Genomic DNA, 26658 nt, shown 5'->3' with positions numbered 1-26658 from the left:
CAAGTCAGTTAAATTCTCTGTGCCTCAGTCCCCTAATCTGTAAAATGGGAGATTACCTGTATTTCCTCCCCTTTAGACTGCGAGCCCCATTTGGGACAGGGACTCTGTCCAAACTGTTGATCTTGTATCCAGCGCTTAGTAAAGTGCTTGGTAGATAGCACTTAATACCACAGTTATTATTTAGAGAAGTTAAGTGACTTGCTCAAGCCCATCCAGCAGACAAGTGGCAGAGCTGGGATTAGAACCTTGGTCACCTGCATTCTAATCCTGTGTTCTGAAAATCCATCTAGAAATTCAAGGTATTGTTATGTAAAAATTTTTGCAAAGGAGAATTCTGGATTTTGGGATCACCTCCATCTTTTTAGAAGTGTCTGAGCATAAATGGACTTTAAACATTCTCCTGAATTGTGAAAACCAGCAAATAAAATGTGACATATGTTCATAGTCAGTGGAGGGGAGGGGTGGGGCTCTCTGGAAGCCTCAGAGAAAGGAGACACACCTAAATTAAAACAAAACACACCTGTCATTTAATAACTCATGGAATTCAATTTAGAATCTGTTACATTTTGTTAAAAAGTTGCCTGAGGCTCATTAATCCAATTGCAGTTCATGATTTTATTTTGGGAGGTGTGAGGTTGTTTTCTATTAAGAACAAAAAGCCACAAACATAGTGAGCTATTACTTTTCTTGGCAGAGGCAAACAGAACAATGATAACATAAATCAATATTTAGGGATCCAGGAGTCTGACTAACCATCCTTAGCACTGCGTGATCAGTGGCTGCCATTCGATGAACCTTTTTAATACAGACACAGACTAAGAATTAGAGTCTGCTGCTCTCTGCCTTGGAAGGGCGGGAGGTTACATTATTATCATTTCTCTCTTATCAGGAGAGACTAAAATAATAGCCAGTCAGGAATGCAGTCCGTTATCAGACTCTAACATGGCAGTGCAGCATTTACATCATGTTCTGTAGTTGAGCTCCTTGGTTGCGGGTTGTATTTGAGAGTGTCTGGAGCCATCCCCTGCTGGTGACAGCTTGAGTAAATGAAGAATCTCTCGTGGGGTGTTGGAGAGATATGCCTCCCCACTGATATCTTTTTACATTCCTCGGTCCTGATGCCACTTGACTCTGCCACATTGGGATTTATATCCACCCCTGCGGATTAGCTCTTGCTTCCCTTTCCTTTCAAATGACAACCTCCTTCTTGGCGAGCATCATCCAAGAGACTTTCTACCTAGCCAGGTGGCCGGTTCTTCCGTAGCTCCGAGGGCTTCATCGGACGGGTCACAATGTGCCCTAAACAACGAGAAGCTGTGAGGCCTAGTGGCAAGAGCAGGAGACGGATTCTGATCTCAGCTCTGTCCCTTGCCTGATGTGTGACCGGGGAAAGGCGGTTAACTTCTTGCTGCTTGTCTACTTATCTGTAAAATCACTTAGAGGGGTATTTATTGAGTGCTTACTGTGTGCAGAGCACTGAATTAAGCGCTTGGGAGAGTACAATGCAACAGAGTTGGTAGGTAAAGATTAAATACCTGTTTTCCCTCTCTCTTGAACTGTGAACCCTACGTGGGACAGGTCTGCTCTGATTCTTCTGGATCTGCCTAATATTTGTAAGCACTTGACAGCTACCACAGTTACTGTCTCTCAATCGTATATATCCCCATTGGACTGTAAACTTTCTGTAAGCAGGGATGGTGTCTTTTACTCCTATCGTATTCTCCCAATGCCTAGTACAGTGTTCAAAATGTAGTAGACGCTCAATAAATACTATTGAATGGATGACTAGTCATGTGGGGTGGGAAAGAAGGGCAAATTGAGGTTGGAAGGGGGGGTCCCTTGTCAATTCCAGGTTCCCCACCCAGCTTCTGTAGCCTGTCATCCCCTTCTCTTCCCCCTCCACCACCCTCAGCTCAGTCGTTGCTTTGAAAGTATCACTTGTAAGCAAGAAAGGCGAGGTGGAGTCAGCAAGCAGAACCCCCGGGTGGGCCGGCACTGTGATCGGGAATTCTCCGAGGACTTGGCTCTGCATACTTACATTCCTTCGTCTGGCTTGCTCTATGGGTTTTGCTTTGCTCTTAGATCAGGGACAACAAAATCCCCCACCATGGCTCCTTTCAAAATTTAAGAACTTAGTCGTCTACCATTCCTTATCGGTCCCTGGACATTTTTCACACACAGTGCCATGAATTAGAGTGAAATAGTCGGGGCTGGAAGTAGCACTCTTCTATGGCTCCACCTAAGATTCTTCTGGCTGGATCTGTTGCTGTGAATCTCCAAAACCTCACCCAGGAAACTGGAATTCAGTTTCCTCATGGAAAAATTCTAACCATAAGCAAAAATAATTTGTTTGGGTATTCTCCTTTCCTTGACACTCCATCCAAATTCAGACTGACTCTTGGGCAATTTCAAAGTGGTTCTGCTAAAGTCCTAGGCATGCTCTGTGTTTGCTTTTGTCTTCAGTACTCTCTCCTTTTACCTCGCCTTTCTATCAAGTTTCCCCACTCTGGTTTCCTTAGCATCCTCCTCAGCCTCCCCTTTCAGTCTCATGTTTAAATCTCTGAATAACAGGTTGGGAAAAGGGGTGGGTGAGACTGTGTAGATCTGGGGTAAAATTTTTCTCTCCTTCCTTTTCCATCTCCTCTTCCCCTCCACCCCCCCACCTTCCTGGGGAGGGCTGTACTTCAGTGGGGTGGGGGTGGGGTGTAAATAGACTAACAAGTGTTTGGGATGACACAAAGGTGCTACACAAATGTGAAACATCGATACAAAGGTCAGCTGCGTGACTGCCCAGTGAAATCAGCAGAGGCTGCAATCCTTAAAGCGTCATGCTGGCACTAGGTGACTCTGGTGTTTCCTTCCATAATGGTCACCTGATCTGTGAGTCGGTGGGCAAACTTAGCTGGAGATTTTGTTACTCCAACAGCCTGATGGACAGTCTGGGTGAAAGAGAAGGAGGAGAGGAGGTTATAGGCGGCGGATGAGAGAAACCATTTGCCGGAGAGAAATGCTGACGTGTTTGGTGCCGAGGGAGTATCTGCCTCATGATGCTGATGTTGTTTAGGGGTACATTCCAGTGTCTGGAAGGTGTATCTCAAAGTGGGCTGTTGTACTTCATTGCCCTGAAATCTTGCCATTAACTGAATAGGCCACATTTCTACACTGATATCCAAAGAATCCATCACGAGAACACGAGACAGCTTTAATTTCTCCTTGGGCACTTGGTGTCTTGGATTCCCTCATGGTAATCTAAGGGTGCCAAGATATTGTCTAGATCTTTTGGGACTGTCTTCCCTCCTTCTTCTGCTCCTTATAATGAATGGGAGCTCTCATGGTTCTTGATGGGAAAGAAAAAAAGGACCAGTGTCAGGTGGGTTTGGACCTGCTCCATGGAGCACCCCCAGCACTTATGTTCATATGTTTAATCTCTGTTGCTTCCCCCTACCCATAAACTATTTTAGTGTCTGTCTCCCCTGCTAGACTGGAAATTCCTTGAGGGCAGGGGTCATGCCTACTTTCTCTACTGTGCTCCCCCAAGGCCTTAGTGTATAGTATTCTGTTACTATTGATTGAATGACCTTCTGCCATTGGAGCTCCAGGGTCCCTTTCCTTCCACCTCCATCAGAGATAAGGCCTGTCCCAACTGCTTAAACGTTAGAAAGGTTGTGACCAAGGATAGCCTGACTGGAGTCCAAAGATTCTTTCTCCAGCTTGTGATGGGCACCTGGATTTTTTTTTTTAGGGTATTTAAGTGATTATTTTGAGCCAGACACTGTACTAAGGGCTAGGATGAATACAAGGTAATTATGGTAGACACAGTATGGGGCTCACAGTCTTTATCCCCACTTTACAGATGAGGTAAATGAGGCCCAGAGAAGTGAAGTGACTTGCCCAAGGTCACCCAGCAGACAAGTGGTGAAGTTGGGATTAGAACCCAGATCCTTCGGACTACCAGGCCTGTACTCCATCCACCTGCTTTCTCCTTGTTACTGTCTTTGTGTGGACTGTGCTTTTTCATTTATTATTTCTCAGTTATTTCCCAGCCTGTCCTCCCTGGCCATGGACTCTGCCTAAACTACAAACCTTTCCGCCCCTTACTTAGAGCCATGCTGGGACCTAAAACAGTGACAAACAAGTGGTCAGGAAGAGGGGTTAGAACAGTGCCCTGCACAAGGTACAATAAGCTCAATAAGTACAATTGATCGATTAATTTACGGATTGTTTACCTGAAGCAATGGGGAAGATTCCCACCTCCCAAGATCTATACTTTAACTTGTCTTATTTGGTTTATTGACTGCTGCTTGATGTTTGCAACCAGTTGCTACCTCTGTCTTTAACACTCTATGCCCAACCAGCTAGGGAGCCCTATGTGGAACATATGTTTGTGCCTTCCCTAGCTTTTAGTAAAGTGCTCAGCACAGAGTAAATACTGAATAAAAAGCAAAACTAACTTGGAACTGATCCTACTTGGGTGAGTTTTCCCCCTGCAATCACTTGCCTTAGCAAGTGACAACAGGGGAGGCAAGTAGCCTTCTGTAGTGGGATTTGGGGAGACTTTTCTCAATCTCCTGGAATTCTCCTTGAACAGAGCAGGCAGGATGGACAAAGAAGCAGGGTCAAAGCCCGCAAGGATCAGGCTGGTGATACTTTGGTCACTTTGTAAACCATCAGTTTACACTGATGTTCTACAGTACATAGTATTCTACAGAATGGTACTTTGTCAGAATTGGTTTGAGGCACAGACAAAACCCCAGCCCACCAATTTTAATAGGGCTCTTCCCACTTCTGTGATAACGGCAGAACTGTTCAGACACACAATCCCCAGAACCAAAACCTCAAAGGCTCAGTCCAAGTGGGGAGGGAGAGATGTTTACGGAACAGAATTATATAATTTCCACTCCTTAAATCCAGCTATTCCTACACTGTCTCCAACCCAGTTAGGAAGCCTGTGCTTGGAAGCCGCCTTACTTCACTCAGTAATTTAACAGTCTCAATTGGGAAGCTGTGTGGAGTAACAAAGGAAGCATATAGCATAGTCCTTGACTTCGAGGTGTTTACCGACTCATGAAAGACATTAGGCTAACAAATACAAACATAGAAGTGAAAATATAAAGGCACAGGACACAAAAGATACATCGTGCAAAAAACCAGAAACAGAATCTCAGAGAAGTTGAGAATTCAAAGGTTAGAGATATGAATCCTCTTGGGTTATGTGCTCAATCTTCATAAGGTAAAGTCCCTGTCTGATTTCTTTCCCAGATAAACAATCAACCAGTTCACTGCCTCAGCCCTGGCTAAGTATGATGATGAGTAACCACCTTATTTTTAAATAGCATCTTTCACACTCAGTATCTTCTTGGGGTTTGAAGAGAATTGACTGTATGTGAAAGAAAGGAAGGAGGTTTTTGATTCAAGGATCTGAGAAGCCCAGGTAAAAATTCAACCAAGTGGGATATGGGATCAGAAGGGTCAATGATTGCGAGGGGGCAGGATCAAAAGACAGATAAACTGAGAGGTGGGAAATAGGCCAGATATTGAAATAAAATGAACCGAGAAAATCAAAGATGAATGAGTAGCGCAAAGAGGATTACTTCCGACCATTAGAATCAGATGTTCATTGCCTGCCAAGATTTTCTACTTTTATGTAATACAATTAGTTTTAGATGTATAAGCTTAGGGTAGATTCCTAGTTTGTTTTGGTTTGGAAGAACATACTTTTCTTTAGTGTGACCACAGAGAGATACCTTACCAGACATTCATTTCACTGTTATACTTTTAGTTCTATCAACTAAAGATGAGTCACCCAATATTTCTCTCACTTCTGTAATTAACTTTGACTCATACTGCAGCCTATAAAAACCAGAGTAAGTGAACTACCCTCTCCCCATTCTACTGCCACCCCTTAGCAACAGGCTCTCTCCCTTAGCCTCATTTTCAAATGGGGAAAAAATGAGAAATCCCTAACTTGCTGAAAAATACAGGAGAAGATTCTTTAACTACACAGAAAATTAACTAGGGGATGGGGATTGGGATCAACACAAAATATTCTTTTCTTTCCTTCTCTCAAATTCCTATGAATACTAATGTGGATGTGTAATTGATTTATTTAATCTATTACCTTGCGTGGATATGACTGGAAAACAATCATTTTTGTCATATATTAGGATCCGTTAAGGAATCAAGAAAATAATGCAATTCTTAACTGAACTGTAACACTGTTGGCAGAGAACTTGAGTGATCTCTAGGCCATAAGCTCACTGTGGATGGGAATGTTTCTGTTGTGGTACTCCCCCAAGCACTTAATACAGTGCCCTGCACAAGGTAAGCACTCAATGAATACGATTGATTGATCATCTGGTCCAGCCTTCTGCTTCAGGCTTGTGAATGACTAAACCATCCAGGGCAAGTGACTTTTCCTACGAATGGAGAGTCCACAGTTTCCAGTGCTTAATCACTTGGATAGTCAAGAAGTTCTTTCTTGCTCCTCAACTGTTTTGAAGAATTATTGGCCAACATCCTCCTCCATCAAAAACCATAATATGTAGTAATTAAGTGACTCTCTGCTTTTTTTTGTTGTTAAACAATCAAACTCCTTTAACGTATCCTCATAGGAGCCATTTTCCATCTCTTTAATCAGTTTTGTGGTTTTTCTCTGGACCCTCTCCAGGTTTTATGCATCCTTTTTAATGTGTGGTAACAAACTGTAGCATTCTAACAAGGGTATGATCAGTGGGAGTTATTTTCCATTGTTTCCTTGCCTTATTTCTTCGATTTGCCTCAGTACTGGATTTTCACACCTTAGACTGTTGTCATAATCAATCAGTCATAAGTTTGTTACATTGTACTCTCCCAAGCACTTAGTACAGTGCTCTGCACACAGTAAGCACTCAATAAATACGATTGAATGAATGTATTCGTGTCTCTCTAGACTGTAATCTCATTTGGGGGCAGGGACTGTTATATTGTACCCTCCTAAGCATTTAATATTTGTCAGCTGTGTGACCGTAGGCAAGTCACTTAACTTCTCTGTGCCTCAGTTATCTCATCTGTAAAATGGGGATTAAGACTGAGCCCTTGGTGGAACAGGGCCCATGCCCAACCTGATGATCTTATATCTACTGCAGCACTTAGGACAGTGCTTGACACATAGTGAGCGATTAACAAATACCATTGTTATTAACTAGGTATCTTTGGGGCCGAATGGGCTCCTGGAAAGGATGAAGCAGAAAACAAATATTTTGATTATGTAATAAAGAATGGGGAGGGGGTAAGGTGAAGATACACAATTTTGGGCCCCAAGCACTTACCTCTTTCCTTCTTGGGTACTTCACAAGCAATCTCCAGTCTCAACTGTCTTTCCGCAGAAGAGTTATGAGAGCAAAGAAAGTCTGGCTCTGAAGAGAGGTAGAAATTAAAAGATAAAAAAGGACTATTAAATTGTAGCTGGATACCTAAGTATCCTGAGGCAAGGTCCTTTTTTAAAAATTGGCAGTTGCTGAAGGGGGTGACAAAGGGGATCCTTTAAAGGGCAAAATAAGCAGTGTTGAAAGCTGCTTAAAAATAGAGTTGAATGATTATTTCATTTTGTCCTTATGCCCTCAAGTGAACTGCTATAAAAATAAAAAACAAAGTGAAAAAACAAAAGCAAACCGATAAACAAACAATGCTTTAGAGTCTGTTACTTTGGGAAAGTTGCCAGCCCATTGATCATTCACAGTGTCCAAGTAAAATGGTTAATCTGAAGACAGAGTTTGCAGGTTTTGGGGTAGGAGGTCAGGGAAATGATGTTGCAGGGTCATGACAAGCGTTACACCACATGTGCCCTGAAGTGAGAAGAGGTCATCCCCCCTCCCCTAGGCTTCTTTAAAGGTGGGTTCCCTGGGAGCTAGTCCCGTTCTGGGGGGCACAGGGACTGAGTCGGTGAAACTGAGTGATTGAGGCGATGTGCAAAACCAGACCAAACCAGATCTGGAGTCGATCCAGGACCCAGCCCAGCTTGGTTCCCTTCTCATGCTGCCCATCACCGCCCAGCTCTAATAATAATAATGGTACTTGTTAAGCGTTTACTACGTGCCAAGCGCTGGGGTACATACAAGTTAATCAGGTGGGGATCCAGTCCCTGTCATTCATTTAATCGTATTTATATTTACAAATGAATGAGTTTATTGAGCGCTTACTGTGTGCAGAGCACTGTACTAAGCGCTTGGGAAATACAATTCAGCAACAAACAGGGTCAAACCCTGCCCACAACGGGCTCAGTCTCCTACTCTTAACCCCCTCTTTTTTTTTTTTTTTAACAGGTGCAGAGCAGGGAAACGACGTGCCCAAGGTCTCCCAGCAGCCACGTGGCGGGGGCGGAATTCATCCAATAGTATTTACTGAGCGCTTCCTACGTGCACAGCACTGGACTAAGCGCTTGGAAGTACAATCGGGCAACAGATAGCGACAATCCCTGCCCAATAACGGGCTCACAGTCTAAACGGGGGCACTTCTCTGTGCCTCAGCTCCCTCATCTGTAAAATGGGGATGAAGACTGTGACCCCTACGTGGGGCAACCCGATGACCCTTGGATCCTACCCGAGCGGTGCTCGACGCCTGGTAAGCGCTTAATAGTAATAATTGGAATTAGAACCCGGGTCCTCGTGCTTCCCAGGCCCGTGGTCTATCCACTCCACCCCGGGGGGGCCCGGCCCTCCTCCGCCGCCTTCCCAGCTGGGGAATCCCCGTCCCCGTCCCCATCCCCATCCCGTGCCCTGCAGCATCCTCCCCGGCTGATCCCAATGGGCCGGGCCTCCCGTCCTCTCTTCTCCCCCAGCTTTGGAAGGTCATTTGGGGTGGCGGGAGGGCAACCCGGCCTCCCCCCCTCTCCGCCCCCCCCCCTTCCCCAAAGGAGTGGAGCTTGGAGCCGTCCAGACTTGGAGACGTTTGTCACCAAATGGTGGGACTCTTCTGGGAGAGGTGGGGGCGGTGGGAGACTCTGGCAGTGCGGGGCTCCCCCCCATCCCCGCCTCCCCGTCCCCCCCCCCAGCCCTGCCTGCCCTCCGCTGCCCCTGCGGGGGCGGCCAGGCTCCTTGGGGAGGGAGGGGCCCGATGCCCCCCGGCCGCTCGCCACTGCGCGGCCCGGCCCCGCAGAGCGCGCCTCTCTCCGGCTGGTCCTTCCCGCCCCCGCCCCCGCTCCGAGGACCCTCCCCCGGGCGGCGGGGCTGAAAGGTGGGGCGGGGGCGGTGCCAACGGGACCCCCCCACACACACACCCCACCCCACCCCACCCCCAAGCCGGGCGGCGCCGCTGGCAGGACAAGGGCCACCGCGGGGACCCCGCTCAGGGCGCGCCCCGGACGGGGGTGGCCTCGTCCCCGCCGCTGCCATGAAGCAGGCCTCGGACACCAACGGCCCCGACAGGGATGCCCGCAGCCTGCAGCCCGCAGCCCCGGGGCCCTCCACCCACCGAGGGATGCAGCAGCAGCAGCAGCAGCAGCAGCAGCAGCAACCACCGCAGCAGCAGCAGCCGCCGCAGCCGCAGGCCGGCCTCCCCCAGATCATCCAAAAGTAAGGGGGTGGGCCCGAGCAAGGGGGGAGCGGGGGGCCTGCCTTTCTGACGCTCCGACCGCCTCCTCTTCTCCCTTCCTCCTCTGCCCTCTGCCCTGCCCCCTCCTCCCCTTGGGTTTGCCGCAAAGACAAGTTTCTTTTCGAGGGACGGTACCCCGCCACCCCGGGGGCCAACGTTTGCACGATTCAGGCCGCTTCTCTGGGGGGCATTGGGGGGATGCATCTTCAGCCTCTCTAACCCCCACGCCCGCCCCGTCAGTAATAATCACGGTCTCTGTTCAACGCTTACTATGTGCCAAGCACTGTACCCAGCGCTGGAAAGAGACGTTTCGGGGGTAGGTCGCCAACCCGATCTCTGGGAAAATGACATTTCCACCACCCACCCCCATCTTCTCTGTTGGCATTTTCTCCGGGTTCCCGGGACCTCTTAGGGGGGACGGGACGGCACCTCCAACAAGACCCAAGAAGGAAAATAATGTGTCTGGGCAGAGGTGGAGGCCGGCATTGGATCGACAGTTTTGGCTGTCCTTTCGACATTTCACCATGTGCCGACAAGCTGAGCTCTCCGGAGCTCCTTTTCGACACAGACGCTCCAAACGTCCAACTACTTGCCCCTTAATGTTACCGTCTCGTAGCCATGATGAACGTTGCAAGCTGGATTTTCAGATTCCATTTTTTTTTTCCTTTTTAACCAGGGAGAGGTAGATACCCAGTTACCCTTCGGGGACCTCACACAGGCGTCGAAAGCCTTTTCAGCAGCGCTAAGGAGAAATGACCTTTGGTGTTAGACTTCTTTTTCTTTTTAATCTCTCCGTTTCAAGTTTTAAAAACATCAGTGTTAAGGCCTAGATGGAGTGGATTGCTGTCGGCTTCCAGTAAAGTTCCGGAACTGCGAATTTTCACGTCTTACTCCAACAAAACGTTCAAAATTCATTAAAAAACTAGTGGGAGCTAGGTTTGGATGTCTAATAGTTGAGAGAAATCAACCAACCCGACAAATGCCCCAAATCCAGTGGTGCTGAGAAAATGTACAGCTATTAGCCAATGGATAGGTGGGTGGTAGGGTGGAGTGAAGGAGGTTCAATTCGTTTGCATCCTGCAGATTAAACAGAATTGAACTGGGCTAAAAGAAGACTGTCCGGTAAATTAGTCAGTGGGAATAAATCACATTTAAGGCTCATTGTCTTTGGCCTGGTTCGTCAGGAGAGGAAAAATGGGGGAAAGTTAATGTCAGTCATTGCTGATCTACAACGTGCTCGGGACTATGAAATGATTCAGAATGTTTTGACCCGCCCAAATAATTGAATCCAACTTTTATTGCCGCAAGTCGATTTTTCTCCCGAAGGTGTGGTAACTCTTAGGTCGGTTGAACCCTTACTTTATTCTTTTAAATACTTACAAAATCGATGTTTCTTATAATTGTTCTGTCATGGTTTTTCACAATATTGAAACTATCTCACGTCTCAAAGTATGATGTAATTCAGTTTTCAAAAAATTATTTTTAGGTCTCTGGAAGTATAAACAGCTGCATGAAGGTTATTTTAAGTCTACAGGGAATACACATTTTAGAATTATTAAATATGCCCCTTAGAAGCAACCTCTTGCATGATGAAATTGGGTCTGATTGATTTAATGCTGATGTATTTAACTCTATGAACAACGTTTTCCCGGGCCACCGAGTTAAAATGCAAAAATTAAGAAATCGCATATTATTTTCCCAACTTTTGTGCATGTGTAAACATGTATGGCATTTGGAGAGCAAGCAGGGGAAGAGGTTGGAAAACATTTGGAAATTGGTCACTAAGAAAGTGAATTTTAATCCCCAGAAGAGACAAATCATTTGTCCAGTAAACTAAGCCCTCAAGTTAATGAAATCAATTTAAAAAATAATCAAAACATATTTGTGTGATTTTTTTTTTAAAGATGGCCCCCACTTGTTTCTAACTCCTAAGCGTGAAGACAAGGAGCGCCTTCATTTTTTCTGACTTGATTTGGGCATTTGCATGTAGTAAGGGCAGAAAAGCCACGGCTTTTTTGCTAATGGTCATTGATGTCTTATCGTGGTTTGCTTCAGAATCTTTCTCTGGGAGGATGATTTGGGTTTTGACATACTCAAAAAAGCTGGGATATTACTGGGAGAAAGCATAAAATGGCAAACGCCTTACAGGTCCATCTTTGAGGCACTGCAATTTGATCGGGTTATTTTGAAACTGCGTTTGCATAATTTCATCTGAGCCACCATATTTGCATTATAATTAGCAGTCCTTTGCCCCAACCATCTTTGATCTAAAATAGTGGGGACATTTCATGTAGCTTCAAATTTTAGCACCAGCTTTTATTTGGGACAATTCTATGAACCAGATTTTAATGGAAAATTCCCATGAAAGCAGAGATCACAAATGGATGTTTAAAAGACTCAGTTTGACATTTGTTTTATAAGTTTTTGCACACATAGTGCTTAGGGACTGTGGAAGGAAGACTATTTTTGCCTCCTCCAAGATATTGAAGTATTAATGTGCCATAATTTGTATAAGTTAAACAATTCTGAATAGTTTTTTTTTATAGTTTTCCTAGACTATTTTCTGATTTTCAGTGATTTTATTTCTGTCTAAATTCTGGCCTGACTTTAATAAAATATGTTGGCATTTCAATCTGTTATGATGGAAAGTGTACAGAGCTGCTAATATGTATTTGATATCCAACACTGAGGCTTATTTAGTTTCCTTATCATTTTGCTCAGTTTCATTTTAAGTGGTCTGGCTGTTTTCCTAAAAAGTTAAGTATAACTAGAGTGTTGCTGATATGTCATGTGATGGAAAGGGCAATATTGTACCCAGAGTAACACTGAACAGGCACAGTTAACATATTACAGTTCATTAAATAGTCCACAAAGAGGAGACTTTGAATACATTCAGAAACAAGTTCCATTTTTTATGACAACAAGCAATGACTTGTTTAAGCAATTTCAGGAGAAGTGTAAAACATGATTAAATAGATATTTAGGGATATTCTCCATGTCAAATGTTTGCTAACATTTTATTTCAAATCATATGGAATGTTTACTTTGCATTTACTAGAAGTACCTCACTTTTAAAATTTTATCAGGAAAATAAAATCAAAAGTTCTTGATTATATATATATGTATAAAGGTGTCAGATGAGGGAATCAAGAGTGCCATAGTTGTTTAATGCATGTTTTTAATGAAATAAACAACTTGATTTTTCTTTTAGTTTTTCTCAGGTATATAGTTAAAGTTTACATCCACTTAGCAGTAGGCACATTTATACCTAGCGTGTCATTGAATAGGTTGTTCATATGCATTCATTCATTCAATCATATTTATTGAGCGCTTACTGTGTGGAGAACACTGAACTAAGCGCTTGGAAAGTACAATTTGGCAACAGATAGAGACAATCTCTACCCAACAAGGGGCTCTGGAGTGTTTTCTTCATGGGTATATGAGATATTGGGATCTCTTCATAAAGTTCTTCTAAATATTGATGTGAAAAAATAAGAGAATTAAAAAAAAATAAGAGATTCTCTGAAGAGAATCTAAAACATTTCGAATTTGTGTGGATAAAATGAATCATATCTCTTTGCTTTATCACAAAAACATCAACAGTACTATCACACTTCAGCTTACTAGAGTTTACAGCCCTATTGCATATTAATGGGAAGACATTTGGAACATATGGGATAAATGATGATGGCTCGTTTCTCCCAGGTCTGATCATTGTAAAAAACAAATCAAACCAACTAAAGAAAAGTGAACATGGCATAGATAAAAACTTTGATTTCTGAAAACCAAATAAGCTGCTGTGTGCACTTTGGAAATATTGCAAGTAGCAAGTTAGGAAGAGGATGTTGGTGATAATAGATGCATTTTTGTAGCTTCCTCTAATTGATTCACATGTTTGCAAATACATTGAGGCATTCAGAACCAGAGATAAGGTTTATTTTACCTCAGTTAAATTTAGCACTTCTGTGAATGGGCAGGGAAAGGCTTGCTCTGCATGGGGCAGTAACCACTCAGTAAATACAATTGATAAGTTTGGGTCGGAATTGGGGGAGAATGAGGATACACATGTTGGGGTTGAAAATCTTCAAAATTCCTTTATCTTTAATAGGACATTAGAAGAGGCATTCAGCACGAAAATAAAATAAAAGCTTAAGTGACTTACCCAGAAATGGAAAGGAGAGACGCTTTCTAGCTGCCGTGTATTATCCTAAAATGTCTACTCTTTTCAGCTTGTCCTAGAAAAGTCACAGATCATGAGTATTATTTTAAAAGATGAATTCATTTTCAGGTTTTGTTTCAAGTATATGATTGACATTTAAATGATAAATGTTGCTATCCGGTTATCGGTTTCTCGCAAACGGCTAGAGAGATCAGAAGTACGAAATGTGGTAGTACATTATTTTCATTAGTCATGGCAAATGAGTTTCTACACTTGTTGGAACTGTGTGCGCACCAGTAGTGCTGGAGGGAAAAGTAATGTGTCTTCTGTCAGTGACTTTTTTCCCCACGTCTCTTGCCTTAGTTGTGCATCAAGCCGACTCTTTCTGAATTGGAGATTTTTCAGCTATCTGCCCTTTTCCTTCGTTCTTGTTCTTATCGAGTGTGCCTCATTCTCTCATCAAAAAATAGTTAAATATTACTAGATTGTGAAGTCTTGCATCAAGCAGGTTCTTTCCAAACAGGAGATTTTCAGATATGTGCCCTTTTCCTTCATTCTTGTTCTTATCGAATGTCCCTCTTTTTCTCATCAAAAATAGAGTTAAATGTTACTAGATTCCTTCTGTCTTCCCCATTTCTTCTTCTCTTTGCTTAACCTTGGGCTTGAAGTTCTGAGCCTCTGAGCCCCCTCACAGAGCCAATATTCCATCCAGGGCTCAAAACACACTTCCCGTGTAAATGGCAACATGTAACCACGTAGTTTTGTAAATAGAGAATTTGTCACTGGGAAGATCACAGTGACACCTGAGTTTGGAATGTTCCCTTGAATTATAAAAGTGAACTGAGGAGTAGTTTGGCAGGCACTAATAATGAGCAAGTAGAGTTGAGGCTAAAGAAGGAATATTTAAGCAGCACCCCCATCTACAGCTCATGAGGCCTGTCAAAAGCATGAAGCGTGCACTTGTGCCAGACATCCCATTCAATCCAATTTTTTTATTACCAGTTACAGTAATTGCCATGTTTTGGACAGGACAATTCCCCAGCTGACGTGTATTTTATTTAGTCCTCTTCAACGGAGGAAACTGCTGCTGACTTACCCATGGTATGGGTAGGAGATCCAGGCCTGTGAAGGTTTACAAAAAGTAAAATGATTTGTATCTCAGAATGAGGATAAAGAAGCGAGAAAGGTAATTAGTGGCTCAAGGAAGAGAGTGAATAGAGTTTTGGGGTCTCTCCTTTCACATAAACTGTTTGGGTGTAGGGGATGGATGCTTGGGTGTTTTATTGGAAATCCAATATCAGTGTTTTTTTTTTTTTTGTTCCCATCAGTGAGAAGGCTGGGAAATGTTTGCTTTAATTAAGAAATCAGATCCCAACTCAGGCGTGAGAATCTGGGTGGCAAAGCCACCTAGGCAGGGTTAGTATTCTGCAGATGTGTGTCGATGCATAATGGGTGGTCATAATGGCTGGTGTAGAGGAGAGCCACATCAAACAGTCTAGGCAATTTCTATCTCTGGGTTCTACAGGAGGAAGACAAAGATACCGAAAAAATCAGTAAATAGGTTTTGTGTTTTCTATTTCTGATAAACACTGGTAATTTATTGGATTTGCAGGTGTGTGTGTGAGAGCGAGCATTGCAGAGCATCCCTATAATAATGATTAAAAATCCTCAGAAACGAAATATACAATTAAACGGAACCCTTCTTCCCTTTCTCTGACTCCTGTTGATCTTGCAGAGAGTAAATCCCTGCTGTTTTATAAACCCACAACCCCTTTCCCCATTAGGTAACAGCAAATCTGTAGGGGGAGAAATGGTCTATTTCTACTGGCCAGGTCCTTTGGAGTCAGTCAAGTGAAATTGTCTAATTACAGCCCATCTCTCTGCCTGTAAAAATATGAATAATCTCAGACTGCAGTCCATATTTGTGACTCATTCTTCTGGAGTGTTTGGTGGAATGGATTTTTTTTTTTCTGAATATCTTTTCCAAACTGCTTTCCCTTTTTCTGTTCCTTTCTGCATTGGTTAAGGATGAGATTCGTTTGTGAGCTCCAGGCTCTTTGCTCCCCGGCTCTTTCTCTAGTCCGTTAATAACTGTTCACTGCAAATCTGTGAGTTCACATACTCTATAAACCTGGGAAATTGCTGCTTCCAGTCTGGAAACTTTAATGTCTTTTGCTATGGTGACTCATTCAAAACCCATTTCCCAAATAAGTTATCAAACTGATGTGAGACAAGATAAGGAGATAAATATTTGGGTAATGAATATGTGATTTCTTTGTCAGACTATTGTATATTAAATACCCTGGATATTAGTAAATGTGAAGTGACTGCCTTTAGCTATATGAAGAAGTGTTTTGGGCTCTGAAGCAATATATTTTAATGAAAGCTATAAGTTTGTATCAGTACATTTGCAAGGCATGGTAGGAGGAGGAGTATTTACTAAGCCCTTACTGTGTGCAGAGAACTATACTAAGCCTTGGGAGAGCAAGCACAGATGGGAATTAGACATGGTCCCTGTCTCTCAAGGGGCTCACAATCCAAGAAGAGTGAAATTTCTAGTAGGTGTGTGTGCATTTGTGGTGAGATTTTTCTTTTCTTTTAAAAAGGAGTGCAAAATGCTTCATTCTTTGCAAAGCCTATTGTGAGTCTCTGGTTTTAATTTAGGGAATGCAAATGATTAGTGGTATCAATAAAAGAGAAGAAATTTTAATATTTTCTGCAGTTGGAAATTTTCCTTAGCAGTAAATCTTTTTGTAAAATTAGATTGCAGTTTCTGTTTAGAAAAGGCAAGATTCTTTAAAACTCCTCCAGTGAGCCTTTTTATTCACTGATATGTTAATAATCCTGGGGGATTAGTAAAACGGCATTTTCCTAATGAGTAAATTATCCTGTGATTAGATGAAAGGAAAAACTTCCTCCTTTAACTTCAGAAGTCAGGTTTTTTTTTGAATAAAGTTTCCTCTTTCAGACAATTTAGCCAGCTTCTTGACTTCTCCCTATATACAGGGCAGCCCCTTCCTTTAAGCCCCCTGCCAGTTTTATTTCTCTGGGGTGGAGAGGCAGTTTACTAACCGTCACTAGAGTGTACGTTTACACCACTGCACCCCCACCCCGATATCCTGGCCCGGCAATAACTACAATGGAGCATATGCACCTCTCTGGGCTTCTGTGAGGCTTAATTTAATCCTTGAAAAGTCCTGTAAAATCCTCTGAGTAAAAGTGGTAGATGAGTTATTAAGCGACAACTACACTTGATAGATTTTTCTTTTAAATGATCATATACCCCGTTTTAGAGTGTTGTCTGTCAACTGCAGTCAAAAACACAGTGTCCCCTTTCTCTACCCGGATTTCTTTACATGGGGGAGAGAGAAATTGGACCCACTGCTCTGCCCACCTACTGCCACTGGGCAAGTCTGTCTCGTTTCAGCTATTTCCCCGCTCAGTTGTCTGTCCTTCTATTCACTTATTGGTCTTTCTGCTCTTTGGCAATGAATGTATCAGTCAAGATTGTCCCCAGCATCCCTGCCAGACACCCAGCATCCCTTTAGCTTACAATGTGCTCTAAGGTCATTTTGCATTAAATACGTAGGCAACTCCTTTCTATCATTTTGGTACTCCTCAATTGGTTCCTCTTCGTGAGATTTGCTGATTAATAACAACAACAACATTAATAATGGTATTTAAGTGCTTACTATGTGCCAAACACTGTACTAAGCACTGGGGAAGATACAAGATAATCAGTTTGGATACAGCCCCTGTCCCCACATGGGGCTCATGGTGCAAGGGGCGGGCAAACAGGAATTTCATCCCCATTTTACAGATGAGGAAACTAAAGCACAGAGAAGTCACATAGCTTCCCCAAGGTCACACAGCATACAAGTGGCAGAGGCAAGATTAGAACTCGGTTCCTCTCACTCCCAGACCTGTGTTCTTCCAACTAGACCACCCTGCTTGAATAATTGTTGTTGGGAAAGGCACTTCAAAAATATCTTTCAGTGGAAATGAAATATTTATGATACTTTTTTCTATTTTTGAAGGGTGTGCTTCAGGTCCCCCATTAATCAAAACTGAATTTTCTAGCATGAGGTTCAGTTGAGCCCCTGTTTTAGAAGTGAGCCTCATGCAATGAATTTTGTAGTCCTGATTCTGGGAGATGAGCAAAATGATTTCATAGCAGAGTATTTGGGATAGCGAAACCAAATATCCGTGAGACTGATCTGTAGACAGATGTAGTTCAACTTTGCAAGTATCTTTAAAAAAAAAAGAATACCAGCCCCAGAGAATATTTGTTAACGCCCCCTCCACCAAAGTTGATAATACTTAAGTCTTGGCTTCTTTCCCATTCAGCATATAATCAGTGAAGGTAAACTTTATTATACATATTAAACTACATTCTAGGTAAATAAAACAAACAAAAACCCCCATAGAATTTTGGTGAGTGTAAATGTCAGCCCAAACAAACTTCTTTACTAGCCCAGCCAATTTTTTAGGAAGCTGCTTATTTAAGAGGTGGAATAAAGTGCACAGCAAAATCCTCAAGTTTGCAGGTGGCACTGTGCTTTTCCAGTGGTGAAATGCTGTGCAGATGGGGCTAAATTACTGGAATAACTCAGAAAGCTGAGTGCATAAGCCAAAAAAAAAGCAGAGGAACTCCAGTTCGACAGGGACAAGTACATTTACTGAGGGGAAAATAATCCAATCTATAACAGACCAAGAACCCCATGCTATCAGTCACAACTTGTGGAAAGAGATCTGAGAATTACTGTTGATAGTACTTTAATCGTTGGTCACCTGTCATGGCAGTGCAAAAGCCAAAAAGGTGGGCAGTTTCAGGAGTGAAACAAAATAAAATTTTGCCACGGCACAGCTGCATCTGAACACTGTATGCAGATTTGTTTGCCGGTAAAAGTACAGAGAAGGCAACCAAGGCATTCAGGGGGTTGGAGAAGCTTCCTTATAAGTGTAGACTGAACGGATTAGAATTCCAGTGTACACAATGAAGGCTCAAAGGAGACATGATTAGAATCCAGAAAATCACAAAGGATGAAAGGGAGAACACATGAATGCCTGTTCATTAAATCTTACAACAGGAAGAGGGGACACCCATTTAAAGGTGGTAAGAAACACTTCTGCAGTGGGTTAAGTGCAGAAATTTGCGTAGACTTAGAACATCAGGAGATACCAGAGGGGTTTGAATAAATGACTGGGCTTTCTAGATGAAAAGTTTAGAGGTTAGGTGCTCCAAATAGGGTGGATGTTTGTCTGGGGTGAGTCTCGGAGAGCGAGAATAAGGGGAGATCATGAGAATGGAAAATGAGAATATGGAGAGACCTGGAAGTATTTTTGTATATGTCTCCCCCACTGGAGTGTAAATTAGTTGAGGACAGGGATCATGTCCTCTAACTGTTGTACTTGCCCAAGTGTTTAGTACTGGGCTCTGCACACAGGTGTCAGTAAATATTCTTGATTGAGGGCAACCATCTGCTTTTACCTTTGCTGAATTTGGAACCAGTCTTCATATACAAAATAAGTTGTAGAAAGGAGCCAAGTTTAGTAGAAAAAGCCCTGGAAGTGAAACTCGGGAAATTTTAGTTCAGACTTCATCACTGATTGTTTGGCCTCAGGCAAATCTCATAGCTGCTCTGTGCCTCCATTCCCCAATTTTGTAAAGTGAGGACAGTAATGCCGATGTCATGCCCCTTCCTACCTCTCCTCCCTTCTCTCTTTCTACCGCCCACCCCGCACGCTCCGCTCCTCTGCCGCCCACCTCCTCGCCGTCCCTCGGTCTCGCCTATCCCGCCGTCGACCCCTGGGTCACGTCCTCCCGCGGTCCTGGAACGCCCTCCCTCCTCACCTCCGCCAAACTGATTCTCTTTCCCTCTTCAAAACCTTACTTAAAAATCACCTCCTCCAAGAGGCCTTCCCAGACTGAGCTCCTCTTCCCCCTCTACTCCCTCTGCCATCCCCCCTTTACCTCTCCGCAGCTAAAGCCTCATTTTCCCCTTTTCCCTCTGCTCCTCCACCTCTCCCTTCCCATCCCCACAGCACTGTACCCGTCCGCTCAACTGTATATATTTTCGTTACCCTATTTATTTTGTTAATGAATTGTACATTGCCTTGATTCTATTTAGTTGCCATTGTTTTTACGAGATGTTCTTCCCCTTGACGCTGTTTAGTGCCATTGTTCTTGTCTGTCCGTCTCCCCCGATTAGACTGTAAGCCCGTCAAACGGCAGGGACTGTCTCTATCTGTTGCCGACTTGTTCATCCCAAGCGCTTAGTACAGTGCTCTGCACATAGTAAGCGCTCAATAAATACTATTGAATGAATAAAGATGTCCTCTTGATGTCCTGGGGATGTCCCCAGGCCTCCCATCCGCCTTTGCTGAAGTATTATCAGGTCAAGCACAGAGCGGGGTATAATCTCTCTCCCTCCTTGCTCGAGCTCATCATCATCAGTGGTATTGATTGAGCACTTACTGGGTGCAGAGCGCTGGACTAAGCGCTTGGGAGAATATTGTACAACAGTGTTGACAGACACATACCCTGTCCACAGCGAGTTTACAGTCTAGAGAGGGAGATATAATTTAAAATATGCAAGTGCGTGCTGTGGGGTGAATATCAAATGCCCAAAGGTCACAGATCCAAGTGCAGAGATGACACAGAAGGGAGAGGGAGCAGGGAAAAGAGGGCTTAATCGGGTAAGGTCTCTTGGAAGGGACGTGACCTTAAAAGTGGTGTTCTGGTGTATATGGAGAGGGAGGGAGTTCCAGGCTAGGGGGAGGATATGGGAAAAGGTTCAGTGGTGAAGTAGATGAGATTGGGGCACAGTGAGTAAGCTGGTGCCAGAAGAGTGGAGTGTGTGGGCTGAACTGGAGTAGGAGATCAGTGAGGTAAAGTAGGAGGGAGCGAACTGATCGAGTGCTTTAAAAACCAATGGCAAGGAGTTTCTGTTGGATGTGGAGTTGGATGGGCATCCTTAGAGCAGCAGCATGGCTCAGTGGAAAGAGCACGGGCTTGGGAGTCAGAGGTCATGAGTTTGAATCCCGGATCTGCCACTTAGCTGTGTGACTGTGGGCAAGTCACTTAACTTCTCTATGCCTCAGTTACCTCATCTGTAAAATGAGGATTAACTGTGAGCCTCATGTGGGACAACCTGATTACCCTGTATCTACCCCAGCACTTAGAACAGTGCTCTACACGTAGTAAGTGCTTAACAATTACCAACATTATTGTTATTATTATTATGGGCAGCTATCGGAGGTTCTTATGGAGTGGGGCTACTGTCTGTGCAGTAGAATAAAGTATAGACTGGAGTGGGGAGAGAGAGGCAGTAGGAAAGTCAGCCAGGAGGAGAATGCAGTAATCAAGGTGGGATAGGGTAAGTGTGCTTGGATCAGAGTGGTAGCAATTTAGATGGAGCGAAAGGGTGGATTGTAGCAATGTCGTGAAGATAGAACTGAAAGGATTCGGTGACAGATTGAACATGTGGGTGGAATGAGAGAGAGGAGTCGAGGACCACGCCAAGGTTACAGGCTTGTGAGATAGGATAGTGATGTTTTCTGCAGTAATGGGACAGACATTGGAAAGACAGGGTTTGAGTGGGAAGATAGGGAGGTTTATGGGGAAGATCATTCGCCCATCGCTTTTCTCGGACAGGCTGTTCTCTCCTCCTGCAGCAGGGAGAGTTTAGTGACTATTTTAAAGACTTGGCATCTCTTAGTGGAGGGGAATAAGAGGAGGAAGATGCTACATAATTCAGGTTTTGCCAGCTACCTCTATTACCATAAATATCTGTAACTTAAAACAGTTCTAGATCATCAGTAAATAAATGTAACTGTTAGTGAAAAGAAATAGGTGGAAAGAATTTGAAGGCAGGAAAAATAAAGCACAGATGGTAATCAGATTAAGAAGCTTGATCTTGAATTATGCAAGTACCTTTATTTTTTTTTTAGTGTAAATGGAAACCTATACTCTGATTTAAATTCCTAAGCAAATCTGACCCACACATTTTATGTGGTTTTATACTCTGCCCGCTATGCATGTTAAGCAAGCCCTGCATTTGAGGATAGGGAAAGAGTACTGTATATAAACAGTTGTAATCCTCTCAGCATGCGCTAAAATAATCATAGAAATGATACCACAGTTTGATTTATAAGGCAAATGTCTGCCAAGCTTTACCAGAGAGCCCCAACACCAAAGAACAAAAACTGTGATTCAGGGGTAATCAACACGAGAAGCAGCATGGCCTAGTGGATAGAGCACGGATCTGGGTTCAAATCCTGGCTCTGCCTCTTGTCTGTGTGACCTTGGGCAAGTCACTTCCCTTCTCTGGGCCTCAGTTACATCATCTGTAAAATGGGGACTGAGATTGTGAGCACCATGTGGGTAGGGACTGTGTCCAACCTGATTTGCTTGTATCCACACCAGTGATTAGTACAGTGCCTGGCACGTAGTAAGCACATAACAAAATACCACAGTCATTATCGTCCTAGCTCCCCTTCTCATCAGGTGTCTGATTTCTGCCAACAAAGTTACAGGAAGTTGTAAGGGTATCCCGCAAAAGAAAAGGGACTTTTCCTTCTTCATAAATGTCCTTTGGCTTTAGAGTGCACTCTCCCCTTTTTGGTCCTCTATGTATATTTTCTGGAATTCCTTGGGCTAAAATGACCAGATATCCCACATAAAAAGTGGGGTGTTCATATCTTTTGAAGCTGTCATTGTCCACCCAGGTGGCCTGGATGGGGAGGACCCCTTTGGTCAGAAGTCCAAGAAGGGACCTGACAGGTGGGAGGTGGGCAGAAGTGGGCAGCTGGGGTCCAGCGGCAGAAAGAAGCAGTTGAGAAGAGGCTCCTTCTGACCCCAGCAGAACTCACACTAATGGGTCGTTATTTGTTTTTCTGACCTAGGATGGGCCAGTTTTGTCGGGGGCAGGCAACCTCTTCCTCTGCCAAAATCCTATCCTTCCCCACCAGTGCCACTGCTTCCTTCTCAACTGGTCAGTCACCTCCCTCCTCTCTCCTTCCTTAGGAAAACAGACTGCAGTGGGGAGAGGCAGGTTGGTCAGAAAGATGCTGTTATAATAGTCCAACTGAGCGGGGATGAGTAGTAGAAGACAAGGGTTGGTCATTAAAGTGGAGAACCGACGTGACTTAGAGCCAGACTGAACGCTGAAGGTAAATGAGAAAAGCTTCAAAATTGACACTGTGGTTGCAAGTTTGTGGGCCACGGAAGGTGGGAGAATTGTTAAGAGTGATTGGAAGTTTAGAAGAGATAGTTCAGGAGGGAAGTTTAGAGGAAATTTAGAAAGTTTAAGGAAAGAAGATGAGACAGTAGTGCCCCTGGATTTTTCTGCCTTTTTCCTGTCAGCACCTCAGTGATAGATTTGGATGAATTCTCTAACTCCATTTTCCCATTTGTAGCATAAGCATCATGATGTCTGCCCCAAGGCTTTGTGAACATCATAGACCTGAAAGGTGATTAGTTAAACTCCGTACTACTTGCCTAAACCAGTAAGAATGTGAAGAGGTCACTGGGCCAAGTTTAGCGAGCTAAGAGGGATGTGGACAGAGCATTACGATATTACTGTGGTGGTATTTATTACTGTGGTGGTGTTACTACTTATTATAATTTCAGTGTACATTGTGAATTACTCTTCTCTGTCAGAGACAATTTTCCCCAGAGCTTTAAATGTAAATCTCATTTGATCAACGAAAGTGTCTGAAATCATTACACAGTCAATCAATAGTATTTGTTGAGCACTTTTGAGCAGAGCACTTTGTGCTTGGGAGAGTACAGCAAAGTTAGTCTCCCTGTCCTGGGACAAATTGTGACAGGCATTTTCTTGGGAACAATGAGGAAAAAAAGTACACTTTATTAGAATTTGGAAGAAATGTCTGTACACAGATACAGGTGTAAGGACAATTCTCCCAAGTGACCTTTGGTCATTAGATAGTTCCCCAACCCTCAATCCCAAAGAATTTATGTGCATATCTATAAATTATATATTGAATTATTTCTATTCTATCTATCTCCTCTAGACTGTAAACTAATTTTGAACAGGAACATTCCCACTGATTCTGTTGCATTGTGCTTTCTCAAATGCTTATTTGGTATTCGGCACTCTGCATACAGTAAGTGCTCAATAAATACCATTGATGATGAAAACTGGTTGGCTTTTTGCAAGTAGACAAAGGAAAAAGGGGTATATTCTTTTCTCAGGTTTGTCGGACAAACTTTGTTTTGAAAAACCTTGCTTAGAACTTTGCTTCAGATAGAGGGGAAATGAAAAAAGGACTTTCTAATTTGTTTTATCAAGAACAAAAAAAAGGATGGTGTTCTGTCATTGTATGAAACCATGGCTCGTCCACATCTAGGGGCAGTTTTGCTCACTACATTTTAGAGAGAAGATTGTAGAGCTGGATAAGGTGTAGAAAGAAATAAGCTGGTGTGTCTGTGAGTGTGCGTGTTAAGGGGAAAGGCTTTTGTATTAGGAGAAATTGAAAAGATTAAGGACTCTTCAGTCTGGAACAATAAAGTCTGAAAGGGGATGTAGTTGAAGTCAATTGAAATCATGAAGGGCGTGAACAAGGCTAACGTGGAATAATTCATCAGTTCCCACAACAAGAGGACAAGTCTGTTGAACTTGATTAAGATGAAAAGACAGGTTTTTTTTTATAACTACAAGAAGTTGTATAGGCAGGAAATTTGGGGACTTGGGGTGGTTTAGGGGAAAAAGCAGGGCTCTGGGAGGCAGGAGATTTGGGTTGCAGTCCCAGCTCTGCCACTGGTCTGCTCTGAGACCCTAGGAAAGCCATTTAACCTCTTTGGACCTCAGTTTCCTCATGTGTAAAATGGGATACCAGCTCTCCCTACTTCTTATATTGTGAGCCCTGTCTGGGACAGGGACTGTTTCCAATCTTATTATCTTGTATGTGCTCCAGGCTTCGCTTAGGGCCTCGGTGCAAAACAAAACCCTTAATGAATACCGCAGATATCATTAGGTTCAAGAAAGGATATAAGTAAGTAAATGGGACCACCTAAAGGATTATTAGAATGAAAAGTTAGGGATAGAAGATAATGCATACCTAACTATGAGGATGGGTACTGAATGCTTGCAACCCACTGTTGCTTACTTTAGAAGCCAAAATCCTGAGCTGGTTTGGCCAATGGCCAGTGGGCCAGTGTGGCATTTCTTATGTTCTTATAGTCTTAATTCCAGAAGAGGTTATTGTTGGCAAGTCATCCAACACCATTGAATTTACTAAATATTGAATAATTAACACAACTCATTTGTTACAATCAGGGAATATGAAAATTATACATCCAGATATTAGAGCTCTTAGAGGTGGGGACGGATGGTATTTCTGTGGTTGATGGATGGTATTTCTGTGGTTGATGGATGGTGTGCTCTTCCAGGGACTTTGTTGTACTAAGGCAGGCACATAAAACCCATAGGCTCAGTCAGCAGGTCTAATTCTTTCAAGGTTCTCAGCATTTCTTTCCATCGTATATTAAGTGGGAGGAAAATAATGCTGCAGATGCCTGAACCAGTTGTTACATGGGGTTCTGAAAGACTAAGGCTTTGTTGAAGCATTTTTTAAGAAATCAGTTTTGTGTTGCAATTATCCTGCTTGATTATCCTGATTGGGGTGGAATTAGAAGCTCACTTCTCAAACCCATTAGTCTGCAGGCTATAGAAGGACTAAGGAGTTAGTAAAAAAAATTAGGAAAAACGATTAAGGCAGGCAAGGGAACGGCCCCCTGAAAGGAAGCAGAATTAATAATGAAAGAACTGCTTGTACCAAGAGGCAACTTGGGTGTACTGAACAAGGAGGATGAATAATGGAAGAAAGTAGGAATGAGTACAACATGGATAAAGTATTTTTCTCTCTACTCTGGAATACTGCAAGTTCTGTTTAGGGAGCACAGTATTTTTAAGGAAGACTGGTGAGCTCCTGGTTGAGATATAGTTTCTGCTGAATTACAGTGAATTCAGGCCCCCAAGTGCATTTTAAATCAGATTACCTGGGTAGAGCAGACAAATCCAGGTTATGGGTTGTTTTTGCTTTTTTAAAAATTTGTCAGGGGAAGTGGCTGCCAAATAAACTGAATAGTGTAAAATAAATTGTAATCTTGGGCCTTTATTATCCAGATATTTTACCAATGTGGCTTTATGCAAAGTGTCCATGGAGATCAATCGTTCCATCAATCAGTGGTGTTTATTCAGCACCTACCATGTATAGAGTGCTGGCCTCAAGGAGCTTCCAATCAAATGCAAACCCATTCAAAGCTCAAGCTTTTCTAATATCTAACACAGTGCTTTGTACATTATCAATTAGTGGAAGAGGGTGATTAAGGAAGGAGTGAAGATCCAAAATGGAAACAAGCACATTGTCTGCCGCCTTTATGATCCGGTTGGGTTAATGATAATCATGGTATTTGTTAAGTGCTTACTATGTACCAAGCACTGTTCTAAGCACTGGGATAGATACAAGATAATCAAGTTGGACACAGTTCCACATGGGGCTCAGTCTTAATCCCCATTTTAGTGATGAGGTAACTGAAGCACAGAGAGGTTAAGTGACTCACCCAAGGTCACGCAGCAAACAAGAGGCGGAGCTGGGATTAGAACCCACATCCTCTGACTTCCACAAGGCCATACTGCTTCATATATGTCACTCATCTTTCCAGCCATCAAATTTAACTTCACCAAGATTCAGCCAGAAGAACCCTCTATTTGTAGAATTCTAAGATTTGACTTCTTTGTGGTGTTTCATCTTCTCTGTAGTTTCCAGGACTAGTCTGTACAGGGAATCTTCCTGTTCAGAACATCATGTCTCCTTAAGTGGTGTAGGGTAAAAAGCTTTGTGGGTTCAAGAGGGGTGTGGGTAAATTCTTGGTCCTAAACAGAAACATTAGGACTGAGGAGGTA

The 26658-nt window shown here is 43.3% G+C and overlaps 1 protein-coding gene and 1 long non-coding RNA gene across 4 annotated transcripts in view; one reads left to right on the top strand and one right to left on the bottom strand.

The window, feature by feature from the left end:
• Positions 1-504: 504 nt before the first annotated feature.
• LOC114817225 lies at positions 505-7395 on the bottom strand. The gene is made up of 2 exons (XR_003765072.2): positions 7308-7395; positions 505-1299 (listed from the first exon to the last, which is right to left on the bottom strand). It is a non-coding gene; the product is annotated as an uncharacterized LOC114817225 (long non-coding RNA).
• Positions 7396-9295: 1900 nt separating this feature from the next.
• The window catches only part of RBM20 (RNA binding motif protein 20), a 154037-nt gene continuing 136674 nt past the window's right edge, over positions 9296-26658 (top strand). For all 3 annotated transcript variants that reach the window (XM_029080497.1, XM_029080499.1, XM_029080498.1), the window contains exon 1: positions 9296-9548. In XM_029080497.1, coding sequence (XP_028936330.1) covers positions 9367-9548 — 182 coding nt within the window. In that variant the 5' untranslated portion in view covers positions 9296-9366. The remainder of the gene's footprint in view (positions 9549-26658) is intronic.

The sequence above is a fragment of the Ornithorhynchus anatinus genome, chromosome 16 (genome assembly GCF_004115215.2).
Source record: "Ornithorhynchus anatinus isolate Pmale09 chromosome 16, mOrnAna1.pri.v4, whole genome shotgun sequence".
NCBI lineage: Eukaryota > Metazoa > Chordata > Mammalia > Monotremata > Ornithorhynchidae > Ornithorhynchus > Ornithorhynchus anatinus.
The sequence above is the reverse complement of the archived record's forward strand: the minus strand, read 5'-3'. Positions and strand labels throughout refer to the sequence as shown.